The following is a 13,992-nucleotide window of genomic DNA, read 5'->3' on the forward strand; positions in this document are numbered from 1 at the left end:
TCTCTTCCTGCCCCCAATCTCTCCCAGCATCAGAGTCTTTTCCAATGAGTCAACTCTTCGCATGAGGTGGCCAAAGTACTGGAGCTTCAGCTTTAGCATTATTCCTTCCAAAGAAATCCCAGGGTTGATCTCCTTCAGAATGGACTGGTTGGATCTCCTTGCAGTCCAAGGGACCCTCAAGAGTCTTCTCCAACACCACAGTTCAAAAGCATCAATTCTTCAGCGCTCAGCCTTCTTCACAGTCCAACTCTCACATCCATACATGACCACAGGAAAAACCATAGCCTTGACTGGACGGACCTTAGTCGGCAAAGTAATGTCTCTGCTTTTGAATATACTATCTAGGTTGGTCATAACTTTTCTTCCAAGGAGTAAGCATCTTTTAATTTCATGGCTGCAGTCACCATCTGCAGTGATTTTGGAGCCCTCCTCCCCCAAAATAAAGTCTGACACTGTTTCTACTGTTTCCCTATCTATTTCCCATGAAGTGATGGGACCAGATGCCATGATCTTGGTTTTCTGAATATTGAGCTTTAAGCCAACTTTTTCACTCTCCTCTTTCACTTTCATCAAGAGGCTTTTTAGCTCCTCTTCACTTTCTGCCATAAGGGTGGTGTCATCTGCATATCTGAGAATATTGATATTTATCCCGGCAATCTTGATTCCAGCTTGTGTTTCTTCAAGTCCAGCGTTTCTCATGATGTACTCTGCATATAAGTTAAATAAGCAAGGTGACAATATACAGCCTTGACGTACTCCTTTTCCTATTTGGAACCAGTCTGTTGTTCCATGTCCAGTTCTAACTGTTGCGTTCTGACTTGCATACAGATTTCTCAAGAGGCAGGTTAGGTGGTTTGGTATTCCCATCTCTTTCAGAATTTTCCACAGTTTATTGTGATCCACACAGTCAAAGCCTCTTGATGAAAGTGAAAGAGGAGAGTGAAAAAGTTGGCTTAAAGCTCAGCATTCAGAAAAGGAAGATCACGGCATCTGGTCCCATCACTTCATGGGAAATAGATAGGGAAACAGTAGAAACAGTGTCAGACTTTATTTTGGGGGAGGAGGGCTCCAAAATCACTGCAGATGGTGACTGCAGCCATGAAATTAAAAGACTCTTACTCCTTGGAAGGCAAGTTATGACCAACCTATATAGCATATTGAAAAGCAGAGACATTACTTTGCCAACAAAGGTCCGTCTGGTCAAGGCTATGGTTTTTCCTGTGGTCATGTATGGATGTGAGAGTTGGACTGTGAAGAAGGCTGAGTGCTGAAGAATTGATGCTTTTGAACTGTGGTGTTGGAGAAGACTCTTGAGAGTCCCTTGGACTGCAAGGAGATCCAACCAGTCCATTCTGAAGCAGATCAGCCCTGGGATTTCTTTGGAGGGAATGATGCTGAAGTTGAAACTCCAGTACTTTGGCCACCTCATGCGAAGAGTTGATTCATTGGAAAAGACTCTGATGCTGGGAGGGATTGGGGGCAGGAGGAGAAGGGGACGACAGAGGATGAGATGGCTGGATGGCATCACTGACTCGATGGACGTGAGTCTGAGTGAACTCCCGGAGATGGTGATGGACAGGGAGGCCTGGCGTGCTGCGATTCATGGGGTCGCAAAGAGTCGGACACGACTGAGCGACTGAACTAACTAAAAATGTGTTCGTCGTTGATTCAAATTTAACTGGGTTTTCTGCATTTGACCAGGCAGCCCTACCAGAGGCAGGTGGAGGCGGGGCGTCTGCAGTCATTTCAGGGAGACTTAAAGGGCCAGGGTGGCGGCAGCGGAGGTGACGAGGGGCCCCAGAAAAGTCAAGGGTGGCCATATTGTGCACTTTTCCGGGGAACAGCTCTGGGAAGGCGAAGTTATCGGCTCGTCCAAGCGTTGGGCAAGGACTCTTCAGGGGAGGCTTCCCCGTCTCTTCAAGCCTCCTGTGCCATGGACTCCCCGCAAGCCCGGCCGCTCTCAGCCTCCGCGGGAGGGGAGGAGGCGAGGGAACGGCCACCCGCGGAGCAAGGGCCCGCGCGGTAACTCCGCCTTCCGCGCCCGCAGGGGAGGGGCCTGAGCGAGGAACCCGAGAGCAGCCTTCTCTCCCCCGGATGACGAGCTGCAGGATAACATGGAGTCGGGGAAGATGGCGCCTCCCAAGAACGCTCCGAGAGATGCCTTGGTGAGTGCGAAGGATGCGCGGCGGGGTGCGAGGCTCCGCGAGGCCATAACCGGGGCCCGAGAGGTGGGCCGGTGCGGAAAACCTGGTGATGGGTTGCAGGCCGAGTTCAGTCCTGCCAGGGACGCCAGGAGTAGTAGACTGGCGTGCCCTGGACCCTGGGGCTCTCTCCCGCCACCCTGGCGGCCCGGCTGGAGGGAGGCTGGAGCCCTCCAAATGCGCGGGCCGGCCGCCCAGCTTTATCTCCTGGACCTTGGGCCCCGGCCGCCTAGCCGTCCCTCCCCGTCTGCGAATCCTGACTCGTACGTCCAGGGTTTTGATGCGAAGTTTCCCCGGTAGCCACATCTGAAAGTGACAACCAGCTGTAGGCACCCCTATCTAGGGAGGGAAAGCCAACTCGGGACTTTTTCTTCTCTTTGCCCCCGTCCCCACCCCCACTCCCACCCCCACCCCCCCCCAAAAAAAAAAGTTTAGAGAAAAGGGGTCCGAGGGCATTTGGTGTGGTCTTTGTGCCCCCTTGCCAATGCATGAGACTTAAGAGACAGGAGTTAAGAGATCACTGGAGGAGGGTATGGCAAACCACTCACGTATTGTTGCCGGAAGAATCCCACAGACCGAGGAGCCTGGCGGGCTACAGTCCATGGGGTCGCAAAGACAGAAGCCACTTAACTTGCATACATGACACTTACTTGAGAGGAAAAGGATGAGTACAAGTTTGGAACCCAGAGAAGGGGGACCTTGTATCACAAATATAATTATTACCTTCGGTCCAGTCTTGATTTCTATACCTCAGTTAAGCATCTGACATTTTTATTTGACTTCACAGGTGATGGCACAGATTCTGAAGGATATGGGAATTACGGAGTACGAACCAAGGGTTATAAATCAAATGTTGGAATTTGCTTTCCGTAAGTTAACATCAAAAATTTGCCTAAATTTTGAATTTGAAAAATCGTTCATTGTAAGAACATTTTCAACAAAATTACTTTTAACAGTTAACGTCATAACATGTCATTATATACACTTCTCCAAACCCACAGAATGTCGAGTTCCAAGAGAGAACCATAATATAAACTACCGATTAAGAGTCGGACATGACTTGGCTACTAAACCACAGACAAGTGATTATGATAGGTCAGGGTAGGCCTATCAGTTGTAACAGACGTGCCACTCTGCAAGGAACATTGATAACAGGGGATGCTATGCTGCATGTATGGCTGCAGGGAATATATGGGAAATCTCTGTATTATCCTAAATTTTGCTGTGAACCTAAAACTACTCAACAAAAATTAAGTTTTAAAGTATGTGAAAAAAATGTCATAAAATTCAGAAAGCAATAAAAAGGAGCTCAGGCTAAGGAACAGTATTTATATTGTGATATCTGTTTAAAGTTGATTGTATAGATAGGACAATTAGACATTAAAACCAAAATTCATAAACTTTCTGGAAATTAGTGAAACTTTTTATTAAGAAAAGTGGCCATAAATATGAAGCTATTTTCATATGTTTAAAAAATAATGTTTTGTTGTTAAAGGATACGTGACTTCAATTCTGGATGATGCAAAAATTTATTCAAGCCATGCTAAGAAACCTAATGTTGATGCAGATGATGTGAGACTGGCAATCCAGTGTCGGGCTGACCAATCTTTTACCTCCCCTCCCCCAAGAGATGTGAGCAAACTTTTATTTGAAGTTCATTTTACTTACAGTTTTTAATTGTTGTTATAATAAGCATTTTTTTTTAGTTCTTACTGGATATTGCAAGGCAGAAAAATCAAACCCCTTTACCGCTGATTAAGCCATATGCAGGACCCAGACTGCCACCCGACAGATACTGCTTGACAGCTCCGAACTATAGGCTAAAGTCCTTAATTAAAAAGGTAAGAATTTTTAGTCTTTTTAGTTTTTTAAAAGGGTAAGATATGTTAGGGGAATTTGTAGAGATCAAATTCCTGTAAATAGTGCAGGAAATTAAAGGCTAATATAAGTTAAATACTAAATTTATAATCTAGAGTGAGGGAGCTGCGGAAAACCATTATTAAAGATGGAAGTTTTAAAATTTTTTTAAAAAGTAAAATGAGTTTTCTAAAGTGTAAGACCTAAGCATATACTCTGTTCAGTTTTAAAGTCTAAACTTCATGCTTACTTAAATGTTAACAATTTCCTTATGTTTCTGGACAAGGAAACATTCACTTGCTGTGAATTTTCCTGACAAAATGAAATATTGCTTCATTATCCATCACCAAAGTCTTTGTGCCACTCCTCAATACATGGGAAAACTTGCCTAGAGATGGAGGTATGTTAGGCTTTTGTTAGATGCATGTTGATTTAGCTTCATGGGCATAATAGACACCTTCTTATACCCAACAAATGACAGAGATTAAAGTGTCATATATGGCACTTTATAAGGTATATAAGAGAAAATATTATAGAAAATAATATAATAGAAAATAAAATACTATATAAGGTAATTAATAGAAAACTTGGGTCATCACTGGGATGACCCAGAGGGATGGGATGGAGAGGGAGGTGGGAGGGGGGTTCAGGATGGGGAGCACATGTATACCCATGGCTGATTCATGTGAGTGTATGCTAAAAACCACTACAATATTGTAAGGTAATTAGCCTCCAATTAAAATAAATAAATTTATATTTAAAAAAATAATAAAAAATAAAAACCTGTATTATATAAATTTCATAACTCTTAAGTTTTAAAAGACAGGAAAATTAAATGTTTGGTACATAATAAATAAATAAATAAATAATTTTTTAAAAAGAAAACTTGGGCCTTTAATTCTGCAATTTATTTAAATGCTCAACTTCACAAATTCTTGTAGCTAAAATTCAGTGCCAAATGCTGTGTGAAGAGTTTTACATGGATTATTCAATTCTCACAAGAATCCTATGAAATAAGTATTGTTATCCCCATTTGACAGATAAGAAAACTGAGGCACAAACAGATTAAATAACTTGCCCAGGGTCACTCAGTGATAAAGCCTGGATTCAAACTCAAGCAGGTAGGCTCCAGAGCCTACATTCTTTACCACTATACTATCCTGAATTTTTAGCATCTAAACTACTGAACTTGTAAACATTTTTGAAGTTACTTTGTGCTTATTCCCAGGTCTCATAACTCCCAATCTTTACACCGTAATAGAGTAAATGATAAACCATCAGGCATTGGACTTGCTTTCTAAAATATGACCTAAGGCTTTCCCACCACTGAGAAAGTTCTCCCCACATTGGGCTACATTTGTACCTCTGAAATTCTACCATAAGGAGTTTCTTTCTTTTTGGATTAAGATATTAACTAGTTAAGATTCAAAAATCATAAGGAAGTTAGCTGTTATACCCAAATAGACTCTACTTCAAACTTTAAAACTATATAGCATTATATATTTTATATATATATATATTCATATCCATGTTGATATAGATATGTATTGTTTCTATTACTTGTGTTTATATGTGAGTGTGTGGGTGTGTATGTGTGTGTGTGTATATGTATTTATGAAACCCCTAGTTTAAATGTTGCATTAGAACACTGAACAAAAAGGCATTCTTGCCATCAGTTATCCATTGATAATTCACATCAAAAATCCTAATTTCATTTCCTGGTAAGTTTAGGTGTCAAGTCTGAACAACGTTAAAACTAATTTGTGTTCTAAATCCCCTAGGGACCTAACCAAGGACGACTAGTTCCACGGTTAAGTGTTGGAGCTGTTAGTAGCAGACCTACCACTCCTAGCATAGGTAAGTGAGACAGAAAAAAATGGCTTTTCTGGCTGGTAAAGAAGTGCCCCAGCACTTGATTTTGAACTATAATCCAAGTCAAAAATAGAGTCAGAAATTCCCATATGTGTTGCCATTAATACATTTACTCATCCTCTAGTATAGCTGTAAACATATATTTTATCAGATTTCAAAATGAGACAGCCACAAGGAATATCTGATCCCAAATGAGAATAGAATTGGATGTTATTCAACATTATTGTATGTACTAACTGCAGTACCAAAAACAAAAGTTTAAGCTGTGTTCTTTCTGGCTTTTATACAAATGAAGTTGCCAAACTCACTCATGGTAGTAGCCTACCTATGATTAGAAATTAAATTTCTGAATAAATTGGGAAGAGATGCAATCAAAAGAAGTTTAAAATACACAAAGCTCAGTCATGTCTGACTCTTTGCAACCCCATGGACTATAAAGTCCATAGAATTCTCCAGGCCAGAATACTGGAGTGGGTAGCCTTTCCCTTCTCCAAGGGATCTTCCCAACCTAGGGATCAAACCCAGGTCTCCCACATTACAGTCTGATTCTTTACCAGCTGAGCCACAAGGGAAGCCCTAAGAATATCAAAGAAAATCATTTTTAGTGTAACCTTTTCAAAAGTAGTACTATTATCCTGTATTGGTCAGTGAGCACCCCTTCAAACTGTCTCCTATGTCAGTTTTAACAGGTCTCCATCATTCTTTGAGCATTTCTTGCTTTCTGACACAAGATGTTCCAAGCTCATCTTATATTTTCTTTACGCCAGCCCCAGAATTATCCTTTCTCCAAAGAACCCTCATTCCTTTTAGTATAGAATGGTATTTAGAAACCATAATGTCATTGTTATTTAGATAATAACACATAAATAATGGATCTAGATTTCCTGGATTTTTTGTTCTATGTTCCTGCTGGATTTCTTTCATAGTCAGTCTTTTCAGAAAAAAAATCCCCTTCTCTTTGACCAGTAGTGATTTCTTGGTTTTTATTGCTTATAACTTGAATCCTATAGATGTTGTATAGCTGTAGGGTAAGCAGCATTTGATTTTTGAGATGTGTAGACAGTCTTTCATATTTTCAAGGTGTGATTTCACATTTTTGCATTTAAAACCAGCCTGGTACAGTATTAATTGTACACTTGTAATTATATGCATGTCCTTTATAGGCAGGAGCTTGCATATATAATTTCTGTAACTTTTTGATCATATACTGTTTATCTGTTGGTTCATATTACTAAAGTGAATATGAACTTTTTAAAAACTCTGGGCTGTGGTAATCAGTTACATGTGTTGGCAAGTTAACCACTTTCAGTTATCAGTTGTGATTTTTATTCCTAGACATTTATTGTACATATTTTAGAGATTTTGTAATCTATAACAGACAAAGAAACATTCACCTGCTGTGAATTTTCCTGACAAAATGAAATATTGCTTCATTATCCATCACCAAAGTCTTTGTGCCACTCCTCAATACATGGGAAAACTTGCCTAGAGATGGAGGTATGTTAGGCTTTTGTTAGATGCATGTTGATTTAGCTTCATGAGCATAATAGACACCTTCTTATACCCAACAAATGACAGAGATTAAAGTGCCATATAAGGTAATTAATAGAAAACTTGGGCCTTTAATTCTGCAGTTTATTTAAATGCTCAACTTCACAAATTCTTGTAGCTAAAATTCAGTGCCAAATGCTGTGTGAAGAGTTTTACATGGATTATTCAATTCTCACAAGAATCCTATGAAATAAGTATTGTTATCGCCATTTGACAGATAAGAAAACTGAAGCACAAACAGATTAAATAACTTGCCCAGGGTCACTCAGTGATAAACCCTGGATTCAAACTCAAGCAGGTAGGCTCCAGAGCCTACATTCTTTACCACTATACTATCCTGAATTTTTAGCATCTAAACTACTGAACTTGTAAACATTTCTGAAGTTAATTTTTGCTTATTTCCAATGATTTTTTTTCACTTTTCATTAACTCCATGTGTTTTGAAGGTAATTTCTAGTAAGTTAAAGGAAAGCAGAAATTGAACCTATATAATAAGTCATCTAACTAACATGGTCTGTTAATTATAACTATAGCAACCCCACAAACAGCATCTGTCCCAAATAAAGTTGTACCTCCAGTGTCAGTGACAAGCCAGAGATTGACGGTGCAGATTCCACCTTCTCAGTCCACACCTGTTAAACCAGGTAACATGATGGGTGGGGCATGGGGGGTTGAAAGTTGTTCTTTTAAGTTTTCCTGAATTTTAAAATTTGTGAGTGATTGTCATTACTGAACAGTTTGTATCCCCATAGCAAAAATTGAATTGTTTTACTATCATAACAGGTAAATCAGGGTTCATCAGAGGAGGTCTATAACCCCATTAAAATTGAAATTTTACATATATAACATTTTGGGGGGGAAAGGGAGAGATTTCAACATGATCCTCAGATTCTCAAACAACATAGTGTTTAATCTCAAGAAAATAATACAACTTAGTGTATATCAAATGAAAACTGTATGTTTATTCAATTCATGGAAGTATAGATAGGAAGTTCGAATATAAGTAGAATTCTAACATAGTTTATTCTTGAATAAGTTTAGATTTCACATCTTCTGAAACTAACCATGTACCATAAACTACTTATATAAAATATTGGTTTGTAAGGGAAGGATGATTCCTGACCTTGAACATATGCCTTTAGTATGTTGCATGATGAATCCAGTCTACTGCTTCCCATGACTAAGTACTAATTGAAATTTTAGGTAATTTAAAAAAAAAACCCTAACAGAACTTCTTTAACCTTATACTAGATATTAAGTACTTTGAAACATTAAAATGTGTAGTTTAACTCTTAATGCAGTATATCACCTCAGTTTCTTCTATGATAGTTTTACTTCATGCTTTTAAAATTATTATTAGAATTACATTCAGCTTTGTGGAATACTTGTTACTCTTTAAAGCATTATACTTAATGTACTCTGTTGCTCTGTGTTTCATTTTTTAATTGAACATTAAGGGAATGTAGTATTTTAATCATAACTCTGCCAATATCTTTATCTAGAGGCCTGTTGCCATTTTTATCTTTTATGAAATTTTTGTCACCAAGAAAAGCAGGATTACATTTTTTCCTTCCAGATTGAGTTGATATAGTATATTCCTGGTTATCAAAATACTCATAGCTTTTGGATGCTGAAATAGTAAATATTCATGATATATGAAGAAACATATACATAATTTTAGTATCTTAATTATATAAAAGTGGATGCTTAATTTTGTAGATACACCAAAGAGACCTAGGACACAAACAGTAAACTGCTTGTGATTATGGATGACTTTGGTTTTTTGTGTCTTGTGTTTTTTTATTTTCTTTTATGCACGTTAACTTTTAAGAAATGTTATTCTTAAAACCTTTTTTAAAAAAGAAATCATTATGAGAATTACATTCAGCTTTGTTGAATACTTTTTACCATATGTTTCTATGTAGTTCATAGTTTGGGTGTGTTTTCTCCTGTTTACAGTTCCTGCAACAACTGCTGTTCAAAATGTTCTGCTTAATACTTCAATGATTGGGCCCAAAAATATTCTTATTACCACCAACATGGTTTCATCACAGAACACGGCGAATGAATCAAACCCACTGAAGAGAAAACATGAAGATGATGATGACAATGATACTATGTAAGAAATACAATGTAGTCTCTGTGCATTTCAAACTTGTAGTTGGTTCTGAATCCATATACCAAACTAGAACATTCTTGATCTCAAGTTTTATCTTAGAGAACTTAAATGTAGCTGCAGTATTTTTCACGTTAGTTTAAACTGTTAGATTTCTTAAGGGTACCAATGTTTTTTCACTAGGCTTAAAGTATAAAAAGCTAAGTACTTGTTTTTTAATGGTTTCATTAATGTCGACTCCTGCCACAGTAATTCTATTTTTGGAAACAGCTTCCTGCAATGTATCTGATGTAGCACTTAAATGTCAGTTTCTAAGCCTCATAATGGACTAATCTTTAACAGCCTAATTTCTAATTATATTTAAATACTTCTTTTGAAGATAAAATAGTCGCTTCTGTCATCACCAGCTTTTTTGACCAAATCTCTTAATTTAGCAAACATTTTTTGGAGGGGATGGATTTAGAGGGATTCTGAATTCATTTTGAATATATTTAAACTGTAACCTCTCACCTCCTCAACCCCATTTCTACATCCTATTCGTTTTCTGCACTACCTCCTCTCCACAGGCTTAGGTTTCTCCCTATTGCTCTTAAATTTAAAAGGCTAAAACTGGACTGTTAGGAATACAATTCCTGATAATATAGTTGTGTCATTTTTAAAACCTGCTTCACATGCCTAATGGTCTGTGGTTTACTTTAACTGGAAGGTTTACATTTGCTGTTTTTCTCTCCGTATCAGAGCAGTTGTTTTATCCCTTGCCTTTTATGCCTGTTGAGCATTCCTCTGCTTTTTTTTTTTTTTCATTCCTCTGCTTTTGACAGGTAGTTTCTGGGTCAGTTATATTCAGTTTCAACCATATATTCCAAGTTGATAACTCCACCGTATTTCACATTTCAAAATTTAACACAGAAGATGGTATATATATTTTTTTAATATAAAATCTGCCTTGATAAGTATATTTACACTGGACCTAGGCAAAACCACTGAAGAGCAAGTGTTTTCTTCCTTTTTACCACTCGCATATATGTTTTTGTTTTTTTTTTTACTTTACAATACTGTACTGTTTTTGATCACTACTGCTTGAACCCTACTATTGGTATCAGTTCAGTTCAGTTCAGTCGCTCAGTTGTGTCCGACTCTTTGCGACCCCATGAATCGCAGCACGCCAGGCCTCCCTGTCCATCACCAACTCCAGGAGTTCACTCACACTCACGTCCATCGAGTCAGTGATGCCATCCAGCCATCTCATCCTCTGTTGTCCCCTTCTCCTCCTGCCCCCAATCCCTCCCAGCATCGGGATCTTTTCCAATGAGTCAACTCTTCACATGAGGTGGCCAAAGTACTGGAGTTTCAGCTTTAGCATCATTCCTTCCAAAGAACACCCAGGACCCATCTCCTTTAGAATGGACTGGTTGGATCTCCTTACAGTCCAAAGGACTCTCAAGAGTCTTCTCCAACACCACAGTTCAACAGCTTCGATTCTTTGGCGCTCAGCTTTCTTCACAGTCCAACTCTCACATCCATACATGACCACTGGAAAAACCATAGCCTTGACTAGACAGAACTTTGTTGGCAAAGTAGTGTTTCTGCTTTTGAATATGCTGTCTAGGTTGGTCATAACTTTCCTTCCAAGGAGTAAGCGTCTTTTAATTCCATGGCTGTAATCACCATCTGCAGTGATTTTGGAGCCCCCCCAAATAAAATCTGACACTGTTTCCACTGTTTCCCCATCTATTTCCCATGAAGTGATGGGACCAGATGCCATGATCTTAATTTTCTGAATGTTGTGTATAATGCAGATCAATTTTCAGCTTGTTGCTGAGAATGTCACACATAAGATGGGATCACACCTGAAAGTTTTCTAATGGTTTTCCTTCCTATAGAAGGCCAAAGCAAACAAATTAGTGTGATATGACTTGCATTCAGGTGTACTCTGTATAGGCTTCCCAATAATATTGCTAAACACCTTTCCCTACTTTCCATTTGTACACATCTAAACACTTTATTGGGAAAAACTACAAAGCTTTCAAAAACATAAACGGGTTTGTGTTGTTTTTTGTTAAGTAAGTTGACATATTCAACATAGGAATACTTTTGTAAAACTTCTACAGTAAGTTTTCATATCACAATTTAGAACTTATAGCCAAAGATCCTCAAAACTTAAGACGCAGGTGAAGTTTCATCTTAGGATGGTGCTTGATACATCAAAGAAAAATAGTCCAATAACACAGAAGATATGTCTCATCAAAACTGTGATTCAGTATTTTTGGATAATAGGAAAAGGTGATATCAAACTTATAAAATTAGATCTGATTATCATAGGAGAAATGTTCATTATGTAGCATAGGATGTCATTACTTGAATGTTCTCAGGGAGGCAGCATGTCAAAGGCCTAGGTTCTAGTCCCGGCTCCATCACTAACCAACTGTGTGACCTTATTTCACCCATGAGCCTTGTTCTCACTAGTAATAGGAAACTGACACCAACCCTGCCTACCTCACAGGGATGTTGTGAAGGTTTAATTGGTATATGTTAAAGTTCTTTCAAAATTGTAAAAATGCTATATAACTCTGAGGAATTGTTAACATATTTGTTCTAAGATTATTAATAAAAAATTGAACTTATTTCTCATATTTTATTTAAGGGATTCAAAGAGGTGAACAAGGCCCATTAATTCTGAAATCCAAAAGACAAGATTTACTTAATGATGAGTTAATTATAAATCAAGGAATAGCTTGCTTTTATTTGGAATCAGCATGTGACTCATCATAATGAAAGCAAAATAAATGTGAAAGAAAATATGGGTTTAAATCTGTTAATAACATAACATGCTCTTTTTAAATTACTTTTATTGAAATATAGTTGCTTTACAATGTTGTGTTTCTGCTGCACAGCAATGAATCAGCTATATATATATATATATCTCCCTTTTTAATCCTTCCCATTTACACATGCTGTCTTTAATGGGAATTTATACATTTAACTGAGCCAGCCAGTGGGTGGTTTGCTCTTTCAGATAAAGACTGCTTTATCTTGCAGATCTCCCTTTCCTAATTATATCCACCCATTCCAGCATCAAGAATGACATCAGACAAGCACTTCTAGGTGGAATTTTTTTAAAGATGAAGATGTACTATAGTAAATTAGGTAACTGTCATCCTAAGTTCTTCCTTCTACAAGTAGGAAACAAGTGTCTTTAACTGGAATAAGAATATAGGGATACAGTCAGAATTCAGGGAATGGAAGATGTAGCCTAAGGGGTCCAGAGTGAAGAGAAGTACTCAAGAGGTAAGGAAAAAAAAACTAGTCAGGAGAGGTGCAAAGCAGTGTGTAACATACCACCATACATAACCCACACACACACATACCTGTTGTATATGCATTAAGTAGCTCTAGATTGAAGGAAACCAGTCTTAATAGTGATTGATTGTTTCTAAGAAGGGAAACTGGCAGCTAGGGTAGGAAGGGGTCTTCTCATTGTGTGCCCCTTTTTGACTTTTGTATCATGTACTAGAAGGAAGTTTTACACATAAAATGGAAAATAAGGGAAGCTGGAAACACTGAACTAAGACTGAACTCATTTATGACATAATTTTTCTATATACCAGCATACATGTTTTCTGGAGGTTAAAAGTGAATTTGCTACACTTAAGCCTAAACCTTTGCAGTGTTTTATCAATAATTCCTAACTCTATATTAAACCAGGAAGCACATCTTTGTTCAGTTCTACCTTATGTACTCATAAGTTATGTACTGCCTTCCTTAACTCAGTTGTAAATTCCTTTAGGACGTAAGTGTTATATTGCCTCCATTATGTCCTAAGTATATAGCAGGTACTCAAATATTTGGCTGTTGGCATTTCCCCATTTTCTGGATTAATGACTGAAATAAATGGGGAAAGATCCTGGAAACAGAGTCTAGTAGAAAGTACTCATACAATTGGGTTGATGGATGGATGAATTGGCAGTTGTAGTCTTAGGTTTATGGGCATTTACAATTCTTTCAGTTCCTCTGTACATTTGAAATAAAATGTTGGGGGAAAGGTAATCAGTAGGGGAAAAAAGTCATCAGTAGGCTGAAGTTCTGGCCCTGTTATGACATTAATTCACTGGATCAATGGGTAGTATCACTAGGCCTCACCAACAAAAAGATTGTACTAGAATTCCTGCTTTTCAAATAAGGTTATAGCATACTATTAGAGGTATATAGAAACATGGTGTTTTTTAAGATTAACTACAGCTATGAGAACAGTATTAATTAAAATACAAATGAACTTTTAGAAGAAAATTCAAGCCTTCAAAATTTGTTTAAAAGCAGCCACCAAAATGTTCTTTTTCAGTTTTCTCCAGAGTTAAGCAAAAGGTAGAATAAATAATATTTATTAATATTAATAAA

General features: G+C 37.9%; 1 protein-coding gene across 1 annotated transcript; it reads left to right on the forward strand.

Moving 5' to 3' along the window:
- The first annotated feature begins 2,032 nt into the window (after positions 1-2,032).
- Positions 2,033-12,221, forward strand: TAF9B (TATA-box binding protein associated factor 9b). Its single transcript, XM_040265659.1, has 7 exons — positions 2,033-2,165; positions 2,989-3,070; positions 3,697-3,833; positions 3,908-4,042; positions 5,840-5,915; positions 8,015-8,125; positions 9,441-12,221. The coding sequence occupies exons 1-7, from the start codon at positions 2,115-2,117 to the stop codon at positions 9,602-9,604; spliced, it is 756 nt and encodes a 251-aa protein (XP_040121593.1). The 5' UTR covers positions 2,033-2,114; the 3' UTR covers positions 9,605-12,221.
- Positions 12,222-13,992: the final 1,771 nt, after the last annotated feature.

Source organism: Oryx dammah, unplaced genomic scaffold, assembly GCF_014754425.2.
Source record: "Oryx dammah isolate SB20612 unplaced genomic scaffold, SCBI_Odam_1.1 HiC_scaffold_23, whole genome shotgun sequence".
Lineage (NCBI taxonomy): Eukaryota > Metazoa > Chordata > Mammalia > Artiodactyla > Bovidae > Oryx > Oryx dammah.

Excerpts from the sequence above, each read along its gene's own strand:
- TAF9B (XM_040265659.1), top strand. The coding sequence starts at position 2,115 with ATGGAGTCGGGGAAGATGGCGCCTCCCAAGAACGCTCCGAGAGATGCC. Across the intron at positions 3,834-3,907 it reads CCTCCCCTCCCCCAAGAGAT|TTCTTACTGGATATTGCAAG; the intron begins GTGAGCAAACTT and ends ATTTTTTTTTAG. Across the intron at positions 5,916-8,014 it reads ACCTACCACTCCTAGCATAG|CAACCCCACAAACAGCATCT; the intron begins GTAAGTGAGACA and ends TTATAACTATAG.